The sequence below is a fragment of the Pelophylax lessonae genome, assembly GCF_965119305.1.
Source record: "Pelophylax lessonae genome assembly, chromosome: 7".
Lineage (NCBI taxonomy): Eukaryota > Metazoa > Chordata > Amphibia > Anura > Ranidae > Pelophylax > Pelophylax lessonae.
The window spans coordinates 78,351,503-78,377,059 of NC_138774.1; the positions used below are offsets into that span (position 1 = coordinate 78,351,503).

The 25,557-nt window shown below is 49.4% G+C and overlaps 1 protein-coding gene across 1 annotated transcript in view; it reads right to left on the reverse strand.

Annotated features, from left to right (window-relative positions):
* The window catches only part of ECH1 (enoyl-CoA hydratase 1), a 121,747-nt gene that overhangs the window by 7,664 nt on the left and 88,526 nt on the right, over positions 1–25,557 (reverse strand). Inside the window, exon 8 of the mRNA XM_082263725.1 lies at positions 6,639–6,710. Coding sequence (XP_082119851.1) covers positions 6,639–6,710 — 72 coding nt within the window. The remainder of the gene's footprint in view (positions 1–6,638; positions 6,711–25,557) is intronic.

Consider the following 25,557-nt stretch of genomic DNA (forward strand, 5'->3'; position numbering starts at 1 on the left):
GTTGCCACCCCACATACAATATCTACATCTCTAAATTTTGATAAACACTAAGAACACGGTTTTGGACTTTATAGGCATTGCAACTATGTGGTTATTAAAAAAAAAAAAAACACACACACACTTTATCACATATTATAAAAGACATTCAAAAAAGTATGACAAATTGTGTGAACATATGATCATAATATGGTTTGGATGCACATTTCTCATATTGCGACATGTTTCACTATGGGATCACTATGGTACATGGAAGAAATGATGGGGGGTCACTATGGTACATAGAAGGCTGGAAGGCTACGGCACATGGAAGGCTGAAAGGCTATGGCACATGGAAGGCTACGGCACATGGAAGGATACGGCACATTGAAATCTCCTGCCCACACCACATTCCCAGGCACAGATTGGATGTATGCAGGGGTTGTGGGCGGGCAAAGAGGGAGGTGGTGGACAGCCCTTTTCGGAGGTCAGATTCACTGTGCTCAGGGGCCAAGAAAAGGACTCCATGGTTTCCAAATACACCCGAATAAACTGAACCACATCCAGGGTATGCAAAGCAAAATCCTTAGGATGTTTGGGCCTGCGACACAGGGAATGCAACACATTGTCTTCATTCAAATGGAAATCGGAGACAACCTTAGGAAGGAACGACTGACATGGGCGAAGAACCACCATAACTTTGTGGACCACCAAGTATGACAAGATAACGCCGCCAGCTCAGACACCCTGCAAGCAGAGGTGATAGCCACCAAAAAGGCCACCTTCTGGGACAGCGCAAGCAAGGGAATCTCCTGAATAATTTCAAACAGAGTCTTTTGGAGAACTGAAAGCCCCAAGTTCAGATCCCAAGGCGGTAGAGGAGACCGCATCGGTGGAGTCGGATATCAAACCCCCTGAATAAATGTATGCACCAGGGAGTGCGTGGCCAGAGGTCGCTGAAGGAAGACCGCCAAGGCTGACACCTGGACCTTGATGGTACTGAAGGCCTATTTCTTCTTAATACCTCATTGAAGAAAAGTCAAAATCCGAGCCACCGAAAAATAGCAAGGGTGAACTCCCATCGACTCACACCACGAAATGTACGATGGTAGATCTTCCTAGAGGTAGGTTTCCTAGCCTACAGTAGTGTCGGAATCACTGACCCAGGCAAACCTCTATCCTTCAACACCTGTCTTTCAACAGCCAGGCCGTCAAATTCAGCGACTGTAAAGCAGGATGGAGGATCGGCCCCTGAGACAGTAGATCCTACCTAAGAGGCAGTCTCCAAGGGACGTCGGCGACCAGACGCCCCAGGTCGGCGTACCAAGACAGACGAGACCAGTCCGGAGCCACTAAATTGACCGGACTCCCCTCGATTTTGCGCAAAAGTCGCAGCAGAAGCTTGAGAGGAGGAAGATCTTAAATCAGACGATGCTGGCCCCACAAGGCCACCAAAGCATCTGTGGTGTCCGCCGCAGGATCCCGTTACCTTGCCACAAAACTCGCTACCGTTCTGTTGAGCTGGGACGCCAACAGATCCACCTCGGTGGGCCCCACCGGAGGGACATATCTGATAAAATACATCCAGGTGAAGGGATCACGCCCCTTGGTCCAACGCCTGCCGACTGAGATAGTCCGCCTGCCAGTTTTCCACTCCTGGAATGTGTTCTGTCCACTGGAGAATGCCGGCTACTGCCAGGGCTGCCAACACACACTTTGTTCTGCCCTGCTGATTGACATAAGCCCCCGCTGTGGCATTGTCCGACTAGATCCGCACCGGAAGTCCCTGGAGCCGATCCGTCCAGTGATCTAGGAACAGCCTGATCACCCAAAGTTCCAAGACATTGATAGGCAGTCTGCACTTTTCCAGCATCCACCAATCCTGAGCAGAGCTCAGTCCCAGGACACCTCCCCACCAAACATACTGGCATCCGTAGGGACCACTGTCTAATACAAGGGGAGAAAGGATTTGCCCTGCCGGAGAGCGAAGCCACCCGACTAGAGACCCCCTGGTTTCCCTGCTCAGTCGAATCAGATTGTCCAGAGACCTCGGACACATGTCCCATTTTACCTGATTGTCTAGGGACCTCGTGTGGAACTGTGCAAACAGAACTGCCTCGAAGGTAGATACTATAAAGCCCAGCACCCACATGCAAGCCCTGGGGGAGAGCCACCTGCTGGACAGCAGTAGGTGTATCGCAGCATGCGACTTCTGGAGCTTGGCCAGAGGAAGGAACACTCTGGCTAGGGCTGAATCCAGAGTCAGATCCAAATAATCCAATTTTTAGGATGGAAACAGGGCAGACTTCTGGTAGCCAACTGAACTCTGTCAGGGCCTGTATAGTAATCTCCACGTCATCCATCAGGGCAGCAGAGGACTCAGCTCGCAAGAGGAGGTTGTCCAGGTAGCTCAGTACCACAATCCACCACTGATGTAACAATGCTAGAACCAGGGTCAACACTTTTGAGAAGACCCGAGAAGCAGAGGTGAGACCAAAGGGTAACGCCACAAACTGGTAATGTGCTTCTCTACAGCAGCAAGAAAGTCCTCCTGATGAAGGGATGCCACCACCGTGCGAATGAACTCCATTCTGAACTTCTGTACCCGCACTAAGCAGTTCAGGGCCTTGAGATCCAGAATTGGACGAACCTTGCCATCCTTCTTTGGGACCATGAACAGGTTTGAATAAAAACCCTGAAACCGTTTTGATACTGGAACCAGGACAATCACACCCTGAAGCAACAACAAGTCTTGCACCACCCTAAAGAGTGCTTGCAATCGGTCCAGGACAGACGCACATTGAAAGGGAAGAATCTTTCTGGAGGGCAAGAACAAAACTATCTTGTAACCGGATGGTATAACTTCATGGACCCATTGGTTGTTTACCAAGGAGGTTCACGGGCCCGGAAACCAGTGAAGATGTCCCCCCACCCCAGGCACGGGTGAGAGCGCACCTTCATGCTGAAGGAGCCCTTTCTGCGGGTCTAGAGAATCCCGCCCTCGGCTTGCCAGACCAGGGCCGCTTGGAATCACCTGAGGAGGACTTTAAAGGTTTTGAAACCTTGTCAATGGACCCTGCGGGACAAAAAACTTCTTGTGAGCCAAGAAAGACGGGTTACGTCTGCAACAAGGTTCTATCTCGTTCCAAGACTATGGAAGCAAGTTACTCTTTCCCCTCTGTGAGACTCTTAATGTCATTCAGGGTAGCCCCAAACAGGTGATATCCCTAAAAGAGTAAATCAGACAGAGCTTTTATAGAAGTCTGGTCCACAGACCAACACTTAAGCCACAATACACGCTCAAGAATCACTGCCTTAACAGATAGCTTAGAAATCAGTGGAGCCTTGCCCAACAGGGCATAGCCGACAAACCTGCAGCCCCTGGACCAATTGGTCCGCCACCCAGCATAGGCAGGGGGAATCTGCTCACCCTCTAGGTCATTGCGCAAAAGCTTAGCCCACTCAGTTAGTGTTTGCGACACCAAGGCAATGGCCATGACTGGCCTAAGCACCGGCCAGCAAAAGTGAACATTTTGCGGGCCACAGACTCCACCTTCTTGTCAGCCGGATCTTTAAAACTCTGAGGTTCCTATACTGGAATCATGGTAGTCGTGTTCAACCTGGAGACAGGGGGGTCCACCACTGGTGGAACAGTCCATTTCTTGAGGAGAGACTCATCAAAGGGGTGTCGCACCTTGAAAGCGTGTAGGAATCACAAAGGAATGTTTCAGACACTCCCACTCACACAATTTTTTTTTTTTTTTTTAATCAGATAATTTTTATTGAAAAAATATATATTTTGCGATACAGACAAACAGTGAAAACAAAAACCTTTAAAACAAAAAAAAACCCAATACATAACAGTATACAGCTTGAAGCCTTTAAACAAAGGCACCATTGTATAGCAAGTATGCAAACAGAGTCAAAGCACACTATCATTAAGGACATAACAGAATAAGAGGTGGTACACATGGCAAAATCACCTATGTGCACCGTGCTTTAAACAGTGCCTGATGCAAGAACACTTAATAGGATGCAATGAAATAGGTCAGATCGTGGGAATGACCCAGAAGGACAATCCCTGTAATAGCCATAGTTCCCCACCACATCCATATATCAACCTAATGCAGTAGAATAGTGGTCCTAAGATAAACAAGGGGTCCTATGGTCAACCAGGTAAACTACTATGGTAGATAGAGGGTTGGTTCTCATCAAATCCAGAGAGTGATGGATATATACGCTCCCACTCTTTAGAGATAAATTTGTCAAAACAGGAGGGATAAGGAAACGCATTTGCAGTGTGAGATGGCATGTGGGTGCCAAAGGGGATCGCAGCCTCATCCTCCATTTTTAAAGTTTTCAGCACAAATGCAATCAGTGCGTCAACCAGTGCCTTCTCGTGTGCAGCTGCAGAGGTGGAGGAATCATCCTCACTATCTGATAATCAGGGAGCGTGGCTGCAGACCCCGCAGGGTGGGCCACGTTCGCCCTAATACTGATAGTCAGAAACAGGATCTGATGAGACAGATGAGGCAGGGGACTCTTTTTGCTAGCCCGCCACTCAAAGGCCACCTCCACCTGGGAAAGAAAGGACTCCAGGACTGCCGTCAGTACACCCATGGAGGGCTGGGACCCCTAGGGACCATGCTCCTGAAACTCCATCAGTAACGAGGGGGTCCTCCACAAAAAGTTTCTAGAACCGCTATGGGCCACCCCCACGGCGCTGGTAGCACCATGGGATCACCAGCTAGCAGAGCCCCCCACAACCTGCATCAGAAAGAGGAAGGGATCCCACCAGACTCACCACCCCACCAGAGAAGCACCGGTCTGCACCAGGAAGCACTGCTCCACTTGCGGCATCCAAGGGGAAGGAAAAAACCCAGGAGACAAAACCAGGGGAAAGGAGGAGCCCCATAAGGCTCCCCTGTCATGGCCGCCGCTCCATTAGCATGCCGGACCAACGAAAAATGGGCGTCGGACTACACAAACATGGCCGCCGGAACAACGAGGGATCCCTAAAGCCCTGGCATTTATCCATCAAAGAGAGGGGGGGACCAGGCTCAGGACCCCAGTAACAGCAAGTGCCCCCTCCCCCCAACCAAGAAGCCCAGCCACTGCACCCCCCCCCCCCACCGGTACAGTGCAGCACACCAGTCCTAGTCACCATCTCAAACCACCACTCTACCCCAGATGAGGGGGGGGGTACCAGATGGCCCACAGGGACCACCAACAACCAAGGGGGTCTGAGGGGAACCCACAGGTCTGACAGTCCCAGGGAGGGGCCCACATCCACCCCAAAATGCTCCAGGGGGAGAGGAGGGATAGCTACTCACTAGGAACCAGGCGGGCACGACTCCAGACAGAACCTTCTCCTAATCGGAATGGGGGGCTGTCGACCAGGAGGTGCTGTGACTCAGGCCGAGACCTGGTCATATTCGACCTCGCGAGGCGTTTAACTCACAGGCCAGCCCCTGTCCAGTGGGGCTAGGTCGCAGCCGACCTAGCGCGGAACTTTGGTCTGCATACACTCGCTGGCCAGACTTGGATGACCACTGGATCTAGTTTATCCAGCCCATCGCCTAGTCTGGCAGTTGATTGTAGATATCGCAGGAAAAAAAAAACACACCAGGAGAAAAAAAACCCCATTTAAAAAAGGAAAAAAAATTGTCAGGACCAGAGACCCCAGCAGAGAACTAAGTACTTACTCCTGACTAGGTAGAAAAAAAAACTGAAGACCTATAGAAGAGAGGAGGATGTATACCACCTCGGACTGCCCATAGGCATACACAAGTCTTTTTTCCTAATCCTGTATGGGGCAATATAACCATATGGTTCTGAATAATAGAGAGCTGTGTCCATCAATGAAAGAATGCATTCTATGCATTCAAATAAAAAGCCTTCTGTGTGCAACAGCCCCCCTCAGCCTCCTCTTACCTGAGGTCCATCTAGATCCAGCGATGTTGCAGGAGTGTCTCGGCTGCCGGGACTTCCTTTCTTATTGACTGAGACAGCAGCGCGGCACCATTAGTTCCCACTGCTGTCAAAGTCAGTCAGCCAATGAGGAGAGAAAGGGGGTGGGTTTGGCCGCGGCTCGGTGTCTAAATGGACACAAGTAGCTGCGGCTCGGCTGCCGCCACAGCAAGCTGCTTGCTGTAGGGGCACTTAACAGGAGAGAGGGCCAGGAGCACCAAAGAGTGACCCGAGAAGAGGAAGATCTGAGCAGCTCTGTGCAAAACTGCCTGCACAGAGCAGGTAAGTATAACAGGTTTTATTTTTTTAGTTAAAAAAAAACCAACAAACCAACGAGACTTTAGTATCACTTTAAATTTAGAACAGGTGCTCACAGTACAACTGACTGGCACGGGTTTAATGTTTATGTGGAAGGAATGTTAATAAAGCTGTGGACTTGCCCTTTCCAAATTAACCTGTCTGAGTGTCATTTATTGGGCAAGGTTATTTATGGCTTTAGGCCTATGCTCATCAGCAGTCATGGTTATTCTTCACTGTGCTACAGTTCTTTTGTTTGTCAGTGTCAAACTGCCATAGGCACCAATACAATCAGAAAGACTTCCGGTGTCCCTCGATGGGACAATAAAGATCAAATTCCTCAGCAGTTATAAATCAGTGAAATCCTACTTTTTTGCCATATTGAAGATATATACCTGACTAAGCCGCTGCTCAATGCTTCATCGGACATCATTTTCCTAGCGGTGAAGGCCAGCTCACTGACCAGGCTGCGAAGAAAGCAGAAAATTAAATGTTATCCTTTCATATCAGCTTATGTGCAGACATCAGTCAGCCTCATTAATCTGCATGCATTCAGTTCATAAAAACCCAAATTGCCTGTGCTGTCTGAAATACTAACCAGTGTGTGCAGGACAAGCTGAGAACAACCCTTTTTCCGGATACAGTTCTGCTGTGAAATTTATTTAAAGCTCAATTCCCAGCACAGAAAAAAAAAATCATCATTACAGCAGATATACATTTTATTGGCAGAAAAGACCGCTACTCCCACTTACATGGGAGTGGGAACAGAAGTACAGAGGAAGCCACATTGCCTGCTCCCCCCCCCCCCCCTCCCATGTGTAAAACACCACATTAACAGAAGTACAGAGGAAGCCACAGAGCCCCCCCATGAACACCACATAAACAGCTGTAGATGAAAAGGGGGGGGGGGGGGATTCTGTTTTGCCATTGGAATATAAAGTATGACTGCTGTACCGCTGAGTTTCTTAGGGCTCATGTACACTACAGCTTCTAAACTTACCTTTAACCACTTGCCTACCTTGCACTTAAACCCCCTTCCCATCCAGACCAATTTTTAGCTTTCAGTGCTCTCACACTTTGAATGACAATTGCGCGGTCATGCAACACACTTGATGGTATTTATTCACCGCTGGGCTTTTTATTTTGTGCGCTATAAATGAAAAATGACCGCAAATTTAAAAAAAAAAAACGTTTTTTTTTAGTTTCTGTTATAAAATTTTGCAAATTAGTAATTTTTCTTCATAAATTTTGGCCAAAATGTATACTTCTACATATCTTTGGTAAAAATAACCCAAATAAGTGTATATTATTTGGTCTGCGTGAAAGTTAGAGAGTCTACAAGTTCTGATGCTAATCATTGAAAATTGATCACGCCTAATGTACTGACAGCCTATCTCATTTCTTGAGACCCTAACAAGCCAGGAAAGTACAAATGACCCCCAAATGATCCCTTTTTGGAAAGTAGACATTCCAAGGTATTTAATAAGAGGCATGGTGAGTTTTTTGAAGTTGTCATTTTTTCCCACAATTCTTTGCGAGATTAATTTTTTTTTTTTTTTTTTTTACAAAATTGTCATATTCAACCAGTGGCGGCTGGTGCTCAAAATTTTTGGGGGGGCGCAAAAAGAAAAATGTAATAGGTATTGCTTCGCGTCAAAAAACGCAGTAAAAAATTGCGTGACTTTGAAGTCATGGTACAGGCATGGCACAGGTGATGGTACAGGAGATGGTATAGGCATGGCACAGATATGGTATAAGCATGTCACAGGTCATGGTACAGGAGATGGTACATGCCCCCTTTCAATGCAGAGACCAGCGTGCGTGCCCCCTTCAATGCAATGAACACTGTGCTATGCCCCCTTCAATGCAATAAACACTGTGCTGTGCCCCCACAATGCAGAGTTCAGCGTGCATGCCCCCTTCAATGCAACTGTGCTGTGCCCTCTTCAATGCAATGAACAATGTGCTGTGCCCCCTTCAATGCAATGAACACTGTGCTATGCCCCCTTCAATGCAATAAACACTGTGCTGTGCCCCCTTCAATGCAATAAACACTGTGCTGTGCCCCCTTCAATGCAATGAACACTGTGCTATGCCCCCTTCAATGCAATAAACACTGTGCTGTGCCCCCTTCAATGCAATGAACACTGTGCTGTGCCCCCACAATGCAATGAACACTGTGCTGTGCCCCCTTCAATGCAATAAACACTGTGCTGTACCCCCTTCATTGCAATAAACACTGTGCTGTGCCCCCTTCAATGCAATGAACAATGTGCTGTGCCCCCTTCAATGCAATAAACACTGTTCTGTGCCCCCTTCAATGCAATGAACACTGTGCTGTGCCCCAACAATGCAGAGTTCAGCGTGCATGCCCCCTTCAATGCAACTGTGCTGTGCTCCCACAATGCAATGAACAATGTGCTGTGCCCCCTTCAATGCAATGAACACTGTGCTATGCCCCCTTCAATGCAATAAACACTGTGCTGTGCCCCCTTCAATGCAATAAACACTGTGCTGGGCCCCCTTCAATGCAATAAACACTGTGCTGGGCCCCCTTCAATGCAATAAACAATGTGCTGTGCCCCCTTCAATGCAATAAACACTGTTCTGTGCCCCCTTCAATGCAATGAACACTGTGCTGTGCCCCAACAATGCAGAGTTCAGCGTGCATGCCCCCTTCAATGCAATAAACACTGTGCTGTGCCCCCTTCAATGCAATAAACACTGTGCTGGGCCCCCTTCAATGCAATAAACACTGTGCTGTGCCCCCTTCAATGCAATGAACACTGTGCTATGCCCCCTTCAATGCAATAAACACTGTGCTGTGCCCCCTTCAATGCAATAAACACTGTGCTGTGCCCCCTTCAATGCAATAAACACTGTGCTGTGCCCCCTTCAATGCAATGAACACTGTGCTATGCCCCCTTCAATGCAATGAACACTGTGCTATGCCCCCTTCAATGCAATGAACACTGTGCTGTGCCCCCTTCAATGCAATAAACACTGTGCTGTGCCCCCTTCAATGCAATGAACTCTGTGCTGTGCCCCAACAATGCAGAGTTCAGCGTGCATGCCCCCTTCAATGCAACTGTGCTGTGCTCCCACAATGCAATGAACAATGTGCTGTGCCCCCTTCAATGCAATGAACACTGTGCTATGCCCCCTTCAATGCAATAAACACTGTGCTGTGCCCCCTTCAATGCAATAAACACTGTGCTGTGCCCCCTTCAATGCAATGAACACTGTGCTATGCCCCCTTCAATGCAATAAACACTGTGCTGTGCCCCCTTCAATGCAATGAACACTGTGCTGTGCCCCCACAATGCAATGAACACTGTGCTGTGCCCCCTTCAATGCAATAAACACTGTGCTGTGCCCCCTTCAATGCAATAAACACTGTGCTGTGCCCCCTTCAATGCAATGAACTCTGTGCTGTGCCCCAACAATGCAGAGTTCAGCGTGCATGCCCCCTTCAATGCAACTGTGCTGTGCCCCCTTCAATGCAATGAACACTGTGCTGTGCCCCCACAATGCAGAGTTCAGCGTGCATGCCCCCTTCAATGCAACTGTGCTGTGCCCCCTTCAATGCAATGAACAATGTGCTGTGCCCCCTTCAATGCAATGAACACAGTGCTATGCCCCCTTCAATGCAATAAACACTGTGCTGTGCCCCCTTCAATGCAATAAACACTGTGCTGTGCCCCCTTCAATGCAATAAACACTGTGCTGTGCCCCCTTCAATGCAATGAACACTGTGCTATGCCCCCTTCAATGCAATAAACAATGTGCTGTGCCCCCTTCAATGCAATAAACACTGTGCTGTGCCCCCTTCAATGCAATAAACACTGTGCTGTGCCCCCTTCAATGCAATGAACACTGTGATATGCCCCCTTCAATGCAATAAACACTGTGCTGTGCCCCCTTCAATGCAATGAACACTGTGCTGTGCCCCCACAATGCAATGAACACTGTGCTGTGCCCCCTTCAATGCAATAAACACTGTGCTGTGCCCCCTTCAATGCAATAAACACTGTGCTGTGCCCCCTTCAATGCAATAAACACTGTGCTGTGCCCCCTTCAATGCAATGAACTTTGTGCTGTGCCCCAACAATGCAGAGTTCAGCGTGCATGCCCCCTTCAATGCAACTGTGCTGTGCCCCCTTCAATGCAATGAACACTGTGCTGTGCCCCCACAATGCAGAGTTCAGCATGCCTGCCCCCTTCAATGCAACTGTGCTGTGCCCCCTTCAATGCAATGAACAATGTGCTGTGCCCCCTTCAATGCAATAAACACTGTGCTGTGCCCCCTTCAATGCAGAGTTCAGCGTGCATGCCCCTTTCAATGCAGAGCGCCACAGCATTGTCCCCCAATAATTGCAGAGCGCCACAGCATTGTACCCCAATGTGCAATTTGGGTGGGTGGTGCGCTTCAGAAGTGGAAATGTAACTTATAAGGGTGTGGCTTAAAACATGGCTTAAAATGGTGAATATATAAAATAGAGACGTGTTCCTGTGATAAAATTGTGTTATCGTTAAATTATGCCGTGGTGATCAAACAAATTAAAATGTAAATAAACCATTACAATATATCTTCTATACGAAAAAAGTGCTGAGTACTTCAATTTCATAAAAAATCAGTAAATAAATAATCCGTTAATAAAGTATAAATATATAGATGGAACTTCAAAACCAATTAAAGGTGCTTTGTGCTTTCTGAAATAAATAAATAAAGTGCACTGTTCAAGGTGTCCATTCATAAAAATCCAAAAATCAGGTACAATTCCCTTCAATAGCTTCAAAGAATAGTAAACGTGCTCTCATGCAAGAAATAAGGGTGTTGTGACTTGCTGCCTCCACCAGGTGTCACATCTAGGTGTTCTATATTCTCACCTCAATAAGGTGTATATTGCGCCTGTATGTAAAGCTTAGCCTCCGGGTAACATGTAGGCTTTTGCTAATTCCAATCTCCTGTTTCGACCTCCGGGTGTTTTCCTGTCCTGTCCTTTCAGCTTTTGGGGTGTTAAGCTTTCTGACGTCCTTAACTCCTTATCGTAACCTCGGGCTCAGTTAAAATAGAGGGCAATCATGGTGCAGTATATCAAATCAGGTTTATTGTTAAAAACATAGTTGCACTTACAATTTGTAGATCATTCATTCGCAAATAATATATGAATGCAGCGTGGGGAGCGATATCGCTCCGATCTCCAACGTCACTTCCGGTAGTCTGGCGGCTCCTCCTACGCGTTACGTCACATCACGTGACTTCCTCAGGGAGTGGCCTATACTGGATGTGACGTTTATTTATATAAGCTGGACCGGAAGTATCGTCGCGGCCATTTTGAAAAAACTTGTAAGCGGAGTTCCGGCGGATATACTAGCTCCGCCATGTTGCTTTTTAAACAGGTGTATTATTAATGATATTCCTTCAATGTTTACACCGGAAATGAGGTTGTGGATCGTGCTTACAATCTCAGGCGCAATATACACCTTATTGAGGTGAGAATATAGAACACCTAGATGTGACACCTGGTGGAGGCAGCAAGTCACAACACCCTTATTTCTTGCATGAGAGCACGTTTACTATTCTTTGAAGCTATTGAAGGGAATTGTACCTGATTTTTGGATTTTTATGAATGGACACCTTGAACAGTGCACTTTATTTATTTATTTCAGAAAGCACAAAGCACCTTTAATTGGTTTTGAAGTTCCATCTATATATTTATACTTTATTAACGGATTATTTATTTACTGATTTTTTATGAAATTGAAGTACTCAGCACTTTTTTCGTATAGAAGATATATTGTAATGGTTTATTTACATTTTAATTTGTTTGATCACCACGGCATAAACGATAACACAATTTTATCACAGGAACACGTCTCTATTTTATATATTCACCATTTTAAGCCATGTTTTAAGCCACACCCTTATAAGTTACATTTCCACTTCTGAAGCGCACCACCCACCCAAATTGCACTATTGTATTGACTGGTTCCTGGTACCAGTATTGTGGTGCAGCAGCAGGAAGGGAAACATACACGACCTCGGATAGCGCAGGAACCACCCATACATATAAGATTGTACCCCAATGATTGCAGAGTGCGCCACAGCATTGTACCCCAATGATTGCAAAGAGCCACAGCATTGTCCCCCAATCACTGCAGAGTGCCACAGCATTGTCCCCCAATGATTGCAGAGCGCCACAGCATTGTTCCCCAATGATTGCAGAGCGCCACAGCATTGTACCCCAATGATTGCAAAGAGCCACAGCATTGTCCCCCAATCACTGCAGAGTGCCACAGCATTGTACCCCAATGATTGCAGAGCGCCACAGCATTGTTCCCCAATGATTGCAGAGCGCCACAGCATTGTCCCCCAATCATTGCAGAGCGCCACAGCATTGTCCCCCAATAATTGCAGAGCGCCACAGCATTGTCCCCCAATAATTGCAAAGCGCCACAGCATTGTCCCCCAATAATTGCAGAGCGCCACAGGATTGTCCCCCAATGATTGCAGAGCGCCCACAGCGTTGTACCCCAATGGTTGCAGAGCGCCACAGCATTGTACCCCAATGATTGCAGAGCGCCACAGCATTGTACCCCAATCACTGCAGAGTGCCACAGCATTGTCCCCCAATGATTGCAGAGCGCCACAGCATTGTCCCCCAATAATTGCAGAGCGCCACAGCATTGTCCCCCAATAATTGCAGAGCGCCACAGCATTGTCCCCCAATAATTGCAGAGCGCCACAGCATTGTCCCCCAATAATTGCAGAGCGCCACAGCATTGTCCCCCAATAATTGCAGAGCGCCACAGCATTGTCCCCCAATAATTGCAGAGCGCCACAGCATTGTCCCCCAATGATTGCAGAGCGCCACAGCATTGTCCCCCAATGATTGCAGAGCGCCACAGCATTGTCCCCCAATGATTGCAGAGCGCCACAGCATTGTACCCCAATGATTGCAGAGCGCCACAGCATTGTACCCCAATGATTGCAGAGCGCCACAGCATTGTCCCCCAATGATTGCAGAGCGCCACAGCATTGTCCCCCAATGATTGCAGAGCGCCACAGCATTGTCCCCCAATGATTGCAGAGCGCCACAGCATTGTACCCCAATGATTGCAGAGCGCCACAGCATTGTACCCCAATGATTGCAGAGCGCCACAGCATTGTCCCCCAATGATTGCAGAGCGCCACAGCATTGTCCCCCAATGATTGCAGAGCGCCACAGCATTGTCCCCCAATCACTGCAGAGTGCCACAGCATTGTACCCCAATGATTGCAGAGCGCCACAGCATTGTCCCCCAATGATTGCAGAGCGCCACAGCATTGTCCCCCAATAATTGCAGAGCGCCACAGCATTGTCCCCCAATGATTGCAGAGCGCCACAGCATTGTACCCCAATGATTGCAGAGCGCCACAGCATTGTCCCCCAATGATTGCAGAGCGCCCACAGCGTTGTACCCCAATGATTGCAGAGCGCCACAGCATTGTCCTCCAATTATTGCAGAGTGCCCACAGCATTGTACCCCAATTATTGCAGAGTGCCAGCATTGTACCCCAATTATTGCAGAGCGCCACAGCATTGTCCCCCAATGATTGCAGAGTGCCAGCAGTGTACCCCAATCGATGCAGAGTGCAGCGTGCATGCTCCCTTCAAACTTACCTGGCGGCGGCGCGGCTCAGCTTCTTCCTCCTCTTCTGCGGCGGGTCCTTCTCCCTCGTCTCGCGGCGGGAACCGGCGGGCGGCCTCTCCTCTTCTCTGAGCGGCGGTGACGGTGAGTGATTGACGCACGCACCGGCACCGCCCCCATTCGACGTCAGCGATATCCTGGATGATGATTGGTCCAGGCTGGAGACTGGACCAATCACAGCCAGGATATCACGAAGGTGGGGGTGGCCAAGCGCTGTTTCCTGCGCCCAGGTTACGCCCCCAGAAGGCAGCCAATCGGCGCCTCTTCTGGGTCGTAACCCCCCCCAACCGATTTTTTTTTTTTTCCGAACTTTATTGTTCTTTTTGTCTTTTTTTTTTTTTTTTCTTCTTTTTTTTTTAGGGGGGGCGGCGCCCTGGCGCCCCCTATGCACGGGCCGCCACTGTATTCAACAGGTTATTTCTCTCACATGGCATATGCATACTTACAATTACACCCTAAAACACATTCTGCTACTCCACCTGAGTATGGCGATACCACATGTGAGACTTTTTTACAGCCAGGCCACATACAGAGGTCCAACATTGAAGTAGCACCTCCAGGCGTTCCCGGAGCATAAAATACACTTTTCATTTCTCAACCACCTATTACACTTTTGAAGGCCCTGGAGCACCAGCACAATGAAAAAGCCCACTAAATGACCCCATTTTGGAAAGCAAACACCCCAACGTATAATCTATGAGGCATAATGAGTCTTTTGAACATGTCATTTTTTTCCAGAATCTTTCGGAAAATGTGGAAAAAAAATGAAAACGCATTTTTTTTTTACACAAAGTTGTCCATTTATAAGATATTTCCAGCACATAGCATGTACATAGCAAAAATGACCCCCCAAAATACATTCTGCTACTCCTCCTGAGTATGGCGATACCACATGTGTGAGACTTTTACGCAGCCAGGCCACATACAGAGGTCCAACATTGAAGTAGCACCTCCAGGCGTTCTCGGAGCATAAAAACTGAATTTTTGTAAAATCTTACCGTAAAATTCCTTTCTCCGAGTCCTCCGACAGTCGCCGCCACTTCATAATCTTCACTAATGGGGGTATTGACCTTTGCTCCCTAGGAGTAGCTAGGCAACAAGATTTGTTAATATAAAAGCTTTTAGCATATCACACCCCTAGGGGGCGGTCCCCTCAGTCAATACCTCCCTGCTTCCTGCATTCTCAACTCAGTTTCAGTAGCATAGCAGTAGAGTACATAAACAAACCCCAAAGAGGGGCGGGGGCGGCGACTGTCGGAGGACTCAGAGAAAGGAATTTTACGGTAAGATTTTACAAAAATTCAGTTTTCTCTTACGTCCTCCGACAGTCGCCGCCACTTCATAATCTTCACTAATGGGGACGTCCCAGAGCAGTGTAGACATGAGGGGTGGGAAAACGCAGCCGCGCCTAAAGCAACGCAGTACCCACAGCAGAGAAAGGAACCTTACCAAGTAAGAGAAACAACTGGGCAACAGGAAAAAACGTGCTCAACAGGAGCAACAACCCAGGAAAGAACAAGTAACCCAGGGGTAAAACACCCCAACAGCCAAGGACCAAAACAAGGGACCCTAAGGCACTGCCGCACTAAGAACTTTACGGCCAAAGGAAGCATCTGCCGATGCCTGAACATCCACTTTGTAAAATTTGGAGAAGGTGTGAACGGACGACCAAGTCGCCGCCTTACACACCTGGGCCACAGAAGCCTGATGACGATAGGCCCAAGACGTACTCAGAGACCTGGTAGAGTGCGCCTTCACAGGGAAAGGAGGAACCTTCCCCTTCAAAGCATAGGCTTGCACAATGGTCTGTCTGATCCATTTGGCGATGGTCGCAGCCGACGCTGCCATGCCCTTCCGAGAACCCTCTGGAAGAACAAACAGAGAATCCGACTTGCGAAAGGATTCCGTCGATGACAGGTAAACCCTGATCGCCCGAACAACATCCAAGGAATGCAAAGCCACCTCCTTTGGATGTTTAGGCTTCGCGCAAAGCGAAGGCAAGACAATGTCCTCATTGAGGTGAAATTCCGAGATCCTCTTCGGAAGAAAATAAGGGTTAGGTCGTAAGACCACCTTATCCAAGTGAATCACCAAGTAGGGAGAGCTGCTGGACAAAGCCGCCAGCTCTGACACCCTACGAGCCGAAGTGATCGCTACCAAAAAGGCAACCTTCTTGGACAACCGAGACAACGAGATCTCCCTGATCTTCTCAAAGGGAGCATGCTATAACACGGACAGAACAAGGTTCAAGTCCCATGGAGGTAAAGGATCCTTCCGAGGAGGGGCCAAGTGCCGCACCCCTTGAACAAAAGTGCTAACCAAAGAATCAGACACCACAGGGCGTTGAAAGAGAACGGCCAGCGCAGAAATCTGACCCTTAATCGTGGCCAACGCCAAACGCTGGTCCACGCCCGTTTGAAGGAAGGCCAACACTCTCGATACCGAGTATGAGCGAGGGGAGTACCCCCTGGACTCACACCAGGCAAAATACGCCTTCCAAGTACGGTAGTAAATCTTCCCCGAAGAGGCCTTCCTAGCCTTGATCAAAGTGGGAATGACCTCAGGGGAGAGACCCCTATCCTTCAGGACCTGGCTTTCAACAGCCAGGCCGTTAAAGCCAGCGACTGTAAAGCAGGATGGAATATCGGTCCTTGAGACAGGAGATCTTCTCGAAGAGGTAGACGCCACGGAGCGTCGACCGCCAGATTCACAAGGTCTGCGTACCAAGACTGGCGAGGCCAGTCCGGCGCCACCAGAATCACCGTGTGCGGTTCCGAGGCTAACCTGCGAAGGAGCCTGGACAGCAGCTGAATCGGTGGAAAGGCATACATCAGACGATACTGATGCCAGGGCGCCACTAACGCGTCTGCCCGAGGATCGCGCGTTCTTGCCACGAACCTTTCCACCTTGTTGTTTAGACGAGGCGCGAACAGGTCCACATCTGGGGAGCCCCACTTCGCGCACAACATGTGAAAAGACATCCGGGTGAAGGGACCATTCCCCCTGGTCCAGGGTCTGGCGACTCAGATAATCCGCCTGCCAGTTTTCCACCCCTGGAATGTGAACTGCAGATATCGCTGAGACGTGCGTCTCGGCCCAAGACAGAATGTTGGCTACTTCCCGAGCCGCTCGGGCACTCCTGGTGCCCCCTTGGTGGTTGATGTAGGCCACCGCTGTGGCATTGTCCGTCTGCACCCGAACCGGACGGCCCTGAAGCCTGTCCGTCCAACGCAGAAGGCAGAGATTTATCGCTCGCAATTCCAGAATGTTGATCGGAAGGGAGGATTCCTCCTCCGACCAAGTTCCCTTGGCGGACAGAACGCCCAGAACACCACCCCAGCCCGACAGGCTGGCATCCGTGGTGATCACCGTCCACGACAAAGGACGAAAGGACTTGCCCCCCGACACCGCCGGGGACTGGAGCCACCACAAAAGACCCCTTCGGGTGAGGCGGCTCAACGAAATCCGCAGATCCAGAGATTGCGGACGCCCGTCCCACTAGGCCAGGATCTCCGCCTGAAGATCCCGTGTGTGAAACTGGGCGAAAGGAATCGCCTCGAAAGCCGAGACCATCAATCCCAGACACCTCATACCCGTCCGAAGGGACAAGCACTGATTGTCCCGGAGGGACCTGACTTCGTCCTGAAGTGTCCGAAGCTTGTCTTCCGGCAGGAAGACCTTCGCTTGAACAGAGTCCAGGATCATCCCCAGGTAGGGAAGGCGAACCGACGGACACAGCGTCGACTTCGGAAAATTTATCGTCCAACCGAACTCCTGCAGAGTCTGCATCGTGATGGACAGGTCGTTCACCAGGCCCTGACTGATCGCAGACCGAATCAAGATATCGTCCAGATACCCCAAGACAGAGATGCCCTGGGCTCTCAGTAAAGCCAGGACCGGCGCAAGCACCTTGGTGAAAACCCGCGGAGCCGAAGCGAGACCGAAGGGTAACACCACGAATTGGTAATGATCCTCCGCAATGGCGAATCGAAGGTACCTCTGGTGACCCTCGAAAATGGGGATGTGAAGGTGCGCATCCTTCAAGTCGATGGAGGCCAGGAATTCCCCCGGAACCAGGGCAGCCACCACCGATCGCAGGGATTCCATGCGGAACTTGCGAATTGGCATGGGCAGCGGATCCGGACTGGCTGGACTTCTGCTTACCTGTCCACAGCTTCTTCTGGGAGCCTTGGCCCTTGAAGGGCTTGCCCTTATATTGCGACTGAAAGGCACGAAAGGACCCCTGAGAGGGCCTAAACGAGGTATTCTTCTTACCGCGAACAAACTTATTCTTGTGAGTTTGGGGTAAGAGAGTGCTCTTACCCCCGGAAATTCCCTTTATCAGAGTATCCAAAGACTCGCCAAAAAGGTGAGATCCCGCGTAGGGCAAATTAGCCAAAGTCTTGCGAGATGATTGGTCAACCGACCAACATTTCAGCCATATCAGGCGACGGTTCAATACCGCCACACTCGAGAGGCGTGCAGCCAAAGGGACCAAATCCAAGTCCGCATCGCACAAATACATGACACCCTGATGAATTTGATCTACCATAGCCAACGTTGTCGGCGGAGCAGAGTCAGCCACCAGGGTGCGCCTGAGCACCTGCGCCCAATCCGCAATAGCTTGGGCTGCCATAATGGAAGCAAAAATAGGCTTCAGCATAGAACCAGCAACCGTATAAGAATGACGGGCCAGAGACTCCAATCTCCTGTCCGTAGGGTCCCAGAACACCGGGGTATCCTCAGCAGGGATCGCAGTAGATTTATTCAAAACCCCCACCGCGTGATCCACCTGAGGCGGCACACACCAACGCTCATCAGTGGTGGGCGTAAATGGATAACGCAGCTTGAACTTACTGGGCACGGTAAAAGGCTTCTTTAAATTGCGCCATTGCTCATCAACAGCGCGCTGAAATTCCGCAGGGCAGGGAAAAGCCTGCGCTGCTTTGCGTTTCCTTTGCGTCCCATAAGAGGACATCAAAACAGGAGGACACGGGTCATCCTGCAGATGCAGTGTTTCCTTGATAGAAGTAATCAACTCATCCATGAGTGCAAGCTCTTCAGGCGAGCCAGGGGGAGAAATATCAACCCCTTCCACCTCAGCCTCACCCTCAGACCCCCCAAGGTCCAGAGATGAACGAGACCCTGAGAAGGGCACTCCAGCCATAGCAGCCCCATCGCCCTCTGAATCAGAGGAAATAGACAATCTGGGCCGTTTTGCGGATCGATCAGCCATTAGCATCTGCACCTGAGAAGCCAAGTTTGCCACAATAGCAGCCAGATCAGCCCCTTTCGGGGGATGCAGCAGCCCCTTGGCCCCCCACCAAGGTGGGAGGAAACTTGCAATCCTGAGAATCCATGCCCCAGCAATAATAGGAAAAAGGAGTACTGCCCCTTTAAGACCGCAGCGAGCGTAGCCCCCCGCACACTACAGTATGTACCGACCCCCACAGGGATAAGAACACTGAGCAGGGAAATACAGGATAAGGAAAGGTAAAAACCTGGAGAGACCACACAGGCTGCTGCCACCGATCGCTGTCCCAGAGCAAAAGGAAGGGATGTAATGACTGACCGCCCTATAAAGCCTATGCAGGCTACACAAACATGGCCGCTCGGCTGAGTCATTTTTGGGCAATGAGAAAATGGCGCCGACATGTGGCTGTACGATCGATCGCCGCCAAAATGGCGGCGTTTGGCGCCAAAACACCGCGCCCTACCATACAGGGCCGGTCACCACAATTCTGATAGCGATAGCGGCCGCCGCACAGCATGTCTAAGCCCAGTCTGCCCACACAGTACACATAGCAGAGCGGGAGAGCCCCCCCCCCCGCAGCCCACAGAAAGGCAGCTATTCCACACAGGAATCTGACAGGGAGCTCAGCACATATACAGACATGCAGGGTCACACAGTCCCAGACTGACACCCAAAACAGACAGGTCCCCACATAGAATTGCACTTACCAGTCCGGATGGCGTGGTGAGCCTTCTCCAGCGACCAAACCGCTGTACTGAGGACAGGGAGTGTCGCAGCCAGGACGCAGTGGAACTGCGGTGCGAAACCGCAAATGGCGTCAAATGGTAGCCACCTCACAGGCAGCATCCCTGCAGCGAACAGGGATGGGTCGTTCAATATGCCAGGGAAACCTCACTGAACGCTCGATGGCAGGCTGGGGAACCCCTGGCCCTGAGCCCTGGAATCCAGGGTGGCCAGTCCGAGACCCAGCTCCGCATGATCATCTTCATCCGAAGAAACTAAACTAATGCTGAGAAAAAGAACAGCTAGTAAAAGAAAGAGAAAAATACTCAAAATAAAATCAAAAAGAGAATAGAAGGCTGAGACTGAGAGCCCCAGCACAGGATCAGCCAGCTACTCCTAAGCTAGGCATTAGAAAACTGAGTTGAGAATGCAGAAAGCAGGGAGGTATTGACTGAGGGGACCGCCCCCTAGGGGTGGGATATGCTAAAAGCTTTTATATTAACAAATCTTGTTGCCTAGCTACTCCTACGGAGCAAAGGTCAATACCCCCATTAGTGAAGATTATGAAGTGGCGGCGACTGTCGGAGGACGTAAGAGAAATACACTTTTCATTTCTCAACCACCTATTACACTTTTGAAGGCCCTGGATCACCAGCATAATGAAAAAGCCCACTAAATGACCCCATTTTGGAAAGCAAACACCCCAACGTATATTCTATGAGGCATAATGAGTCTTTTGAACATGTCATTTTTTTCCAGAATCTTTTCGGAAAATGTGGAAAAAAAATGAAAACGCATTTTTTTTTTTTACACAAAGTTGTCCATTTATAAGATATTTCCAAAAGATAGCATGTACATAGCAAAAATGACACCCCAAAATACATTCTGCTACTCCTGAGTATGGCGATACCACATGTGTGAGACTTTTACGCAGTCAGGTCACATACAGAGGTCCAACATGCAAAGACACATAGCATGCACATACCATGAATTACACCCCAAAATACATTCTGCTGAGCAAAGGGTAAACAAAAGCTTACCTGTAGTTTTAGAAGCGCAGTTGTCCACAGGAGTCGAGTCCAGGCAGCAAGCAGGGACCTGGTCAGCAACAGTGCATGCAATTCTCCAGGCAAGGATACCAGTCCAGTGTCAGTGCATGCGGCAGGCAGAGGCATGATGGTAGTCCTGCAGGCAGAAGTAGGGCCTCTGTTGGGATAGAATGGGGACAGGGGTAGAGGCTTCTCCCACCCAAATCGCTTTGAAGCCTCCGGGATCCAGACCCTAATCTGAGAAGAAGAAAAACAAAAAAAATTGTTTTCTTCATCCAGAAAAACAATTCTGGTCCCCTCACATATGCGAGACCCCTGTGGTATGAATCCCACTACTTCCAGAGGCAGGCAAAAATCGTGGTCAAACAGTCCAGGGTCAGTTCCAGAGCAGGCAGAGGTAGGTACAAAATCGGCAGGCAAAGGCATGGTCAAATAACAGTCCAGGGTCAGTTCCAGATCAGGCAGAGGTATGAACAGAATCAGCAAGCAGAAGCATGGTCAAAAAACAGGCCAGGGTCAGTTCCGGAGCAGGCAGACATAGGTACAAAATCAGCAGGCAAAGGCGTCGTTGAATAACAGTCCAGGGTCATTTCAGGAGCATACAGTGGCATAAGGGGTGAAGGCAGAGGACTACGTTTACCATACTAATAATTTAGACAAGTATGGTAATGGCGGAAACAGACGTCTACACAGAGGCCTGGTTGGGAAGGACACTGGGGACAATAATAGCGGGTGTCTTTTCGAATTCCTGCCTTGGTACACACCCTACATTTTTTCTGCCGTTTTTGGTCTCTTTGTGTGGGAGGAATTTTACTGGGAAAATGGCGTTCAGACAGTCTGCTTATTACGTCAGATCTAATGTTTTCTGGTGGGCCATTTGGAAATAGGAGGGTTGTGAAGATTTCCTCCAGGTAATAAAGGAAGGGTTGGGGGCTTTCGGTGGACTTGCGGTATAAAATGTAGGAATTGTATGTGGCCAAATGAAAAATATAAATTGCTACTTTTTTGTACCAATGGTATGTACGTCTTGTGGGTAGATAGGGTTCCATCATTTGGTCGTTGAAATCCACTCCCCCCATGAATAAGTTGTACTCATGTACACATGTTGGCTTTCGGATTGGGCCATTCTTTCGTCAGGATTCCACATAGTTGTCATTGTGGATCGAAGACAACATGTACACGTCTCTTCTGTCCCTCCACTTCACAGCCAGAACTTCCTAATTTCTCAGACTCGCCGTCTCCCCTCTTCTCAGCTTGGTGTTTACTAGCCTTTGAGGAAAGCCTTTCCGTTTTTTTCGGACCGTGCCACATGCAGGAGTCTTCTTTCTGTGAAGGTTTCGGAACAGGGGCAAACTGGTGTAGAAATTGTCTAAGTACAGGTGGTAGCCTTTTTCAAGGAGAGGGTAAATGAGGTCCCAAACAACTTTCCCGCTTGATCCCAAGTAGTCCGGACATTCAGGGGGATGCAGCTGGGTGTCCTTCCCTTCATACACCCTGAAGGCATATGTGTACCCTGTGGCTCGGTCACATAGTTTGTAAAGCTTCACCCCATAGCGGGCCGTTTGCTGGGAATTAATTGTTTGATGCCCAGCCTGCCGGTAAATTTAACCAGGGACTCATCCACACATACATGTTGGTCTGGGGTAAATAATTGAGGGAATATTTCCGAAAAATAATTTAGAAGTGGCCGAATTTTGAATAGCTTGTCAAATGCTGGGGAATTTCGGGGAGGGCACTGGGTATTGTCGTTAAAATGGAGGAACCTCATGATCATCAAATACCTGGCCCTGGGCATTACTGCAGATTAGATGGGCATATGGTAGATTGGTTTTGTTGACCAATATGCTTGCAGTTTTTTTTTTTTTTATTGAGTCCCATGTTGAAGGTGAGGCCTAAAAATATCTTGAACTCCTCCACCGTTAGGTCTCTCCACTCAATGGGACGGGAATAAAAAGACGTGGGGTTACTCTGGATAAATTGTTGTGCATACAGGTTGCACTGGGCCACAATGGACGTCAGCAGGTCCTCCGTAAAAATTAAACGGAAGTAACCTATTGGGGCAAAGTTCTCCGTGTTGACCTGGACTCCTGGCTGGGCAGTGAAAGGGGGGATGATGGCTTCTCCTGAGTTGGGAGGAAGCCACAGGGGGTTCTGAAGGGCATAGGGAAGGCTGGCGTTGGTCCTAACCCTTTGGGAGCGAGGTGACACCCCACTTGAGCTTGGCCTTTCTTGCCGAGGCACTGTGGTGCTGGTGGATGGCACTGCGGAGCTGGTGGATGGCACTGCGGAGCTGGTGGATGGCACTGCCTCCTCCTCACCAGAACGCCTTTGTTTGGCAGGCGAGCAGTATTCTTCCTCGTCGGAGTCGGTCTGCGTCCCGCTGCTAATGACCGGCTCGTAATTTACTTCGGAGTCAGACTCTGACTCCGAAGATTCCGAAGCAGAAAGCTCCCTGTCCATGTCCCCACTGATGATATTGAAGGCCTCCTCGGCTGAGAAATTTTTTTTTGCCATCGTTGGTGACACTGATGGGCACGGTGACACTGATGGGCACGGTGAGACTGGCTCACTGATGGGCACTGTGATGGGCACACTGATGGGCTCTGTGGGCACACTGATGAGCACACTTATGAGCACGCTGATGAGCGCTGTGGGCACACTGAGCACTGGGCACACTGATGAGCACTGGGCGGGCACTGATGAGCACTGGGCGGGCACTGATGGGCACACTGGTGGGCACTGGGCACACTGATGAGCACTGGGCACACTGGTGGGCACTGGGCACACTGGTGGGCACTGGGCACACTGGTGGGCACTGTTTTACACTTACGATCTCTCCTCTCCTCACACTGCAGTCTGTGTGTGAGGAGGGAGATCTGGCAATGAGTGATGATCTCAAATGTTTACATTTGAGATCATCTCTCATTGGATGCCTCGATCGTGACGAATGCCTGCTGTGATTGGCCATTCGTCACGATCTGTGATTGGCTGTGTCCAAGGGACACGGCCAACACAGATTATCCCCGGTGCGCGCTCGAGGGAGCGCGCGGGGAGTCTGTTACTACCGAGGCAATGACAGATGATCTCATATGTTTACATATGAGATCATCTCTCATTGGATGCCTCGATCGTGACGAATGGCCGCTGTGATTGGCCATTCGTCACGATCTGTGATTGGCTGTGTCCAAGGGACACGGCCAACACAGCTTTTGCCCGATGCACGCTCGTGGGAGCGTGCGGAGGGCGTGTTAATGGGAGGCCGTTTAAAAACGGCCTCCCGAAAATTCAAGTCTGCGCTGCAGCCGTATATAGGCTGTAGCGCGGATGTGAGCAGGTTAAGAGCTTTTGGGGTTTTTTTTGCCAAAGCTCCTAAACTCAACTCCATAAAAGCCTGTGTGTCAATGTACACTTAGGCTTTGACAAGAGTTTAGAAGCTGCTGTGGTTAGGTGAGGTTCAACCTCCCGCAACTTCTCCTGAAGGCAGAAGAATTGCGTTCAGGATAGGGACGTTTTGCATGCCATCCGCAAAACACAGCAAAATTGTGGTGCAATTTTGCCGCAGCCGGCGGTCAACCTAGTCTCTGTGTACATGAGCCCTTAAAACGGTAGTTAATAACCAAAAAAATAAATAAATGAGTCCCCTGCAAGTTAATAGCATAAGTGTGCACCGCATACTAGCACTTTATAAAAGACTTGTCTGTAAAACAGACTCCTCCAGTGATGTTCTGCCACCACTGACAGGGATTCCATCTTCATCTGGTTTTCCTTCTGGGTTCGCAGGCCCTGGCTGTTTGAATGGCTGTGCCGCGATGAGTCATGGTCACAGCACTCTTAATGGAAGGTACACTGGAGTGTGACGTCACTGTTACTACACATCTGAATATCTTCTAAACGCTGCACATTCACTGTACCTACAGGTAAGCCTTATTTTGGGCTTACCTGTAGGTATAAGTTAAAAAGTTTACTACCACTTTAATTTATGCTTTTTTTAGTAGTACCAACATAATCTGCAGCACTTTAGAGAGCATACAACCATTCACAGGTCCCTGCTCCCATAATAATTACAATGTTACTACAGTAAAATTAAAGCGGAGTTCCACCCAAAAGTGGAACTTTCGCTTTAAATAGTCCTAACCCCCTGACATGCCACATTTGGCATGTCATTTTTTTTTTGGGGGGGGGGGCGGGTACCTAGTTTTGACAGGTACCCACTTCCGCTCGGAGCGCCGCGGCGCCCTGAGCGGAAGTTCTCTCTCCTTTCCTCCCTGCAATCTTCTGGGACATGTCAGAGGTCCCAGAAGATTGCCGGCCAATCACGACGCATAGCGCAACTCGCGCATGCGCAGTGCGTACCCGGCTGTGAAGCCGCAAACTGTCACAGCCGGGTGCCCACATCAGTGATGCCGGCGCCGCAGAGCAGAGAGGGAGAAGACCGGGCATCGCTGGACCGTGGGACAGGTGAGTGTGAGGTTAGGCTGGAACTCCGCTTTAACACTGTAAAGCCATTTCAGGTAGTAGCCAATGATGCTTTCACTATTTTTCTAGACTGTGTAAGGAAACCACACAGGCAGAACATACAAAATACATACACAA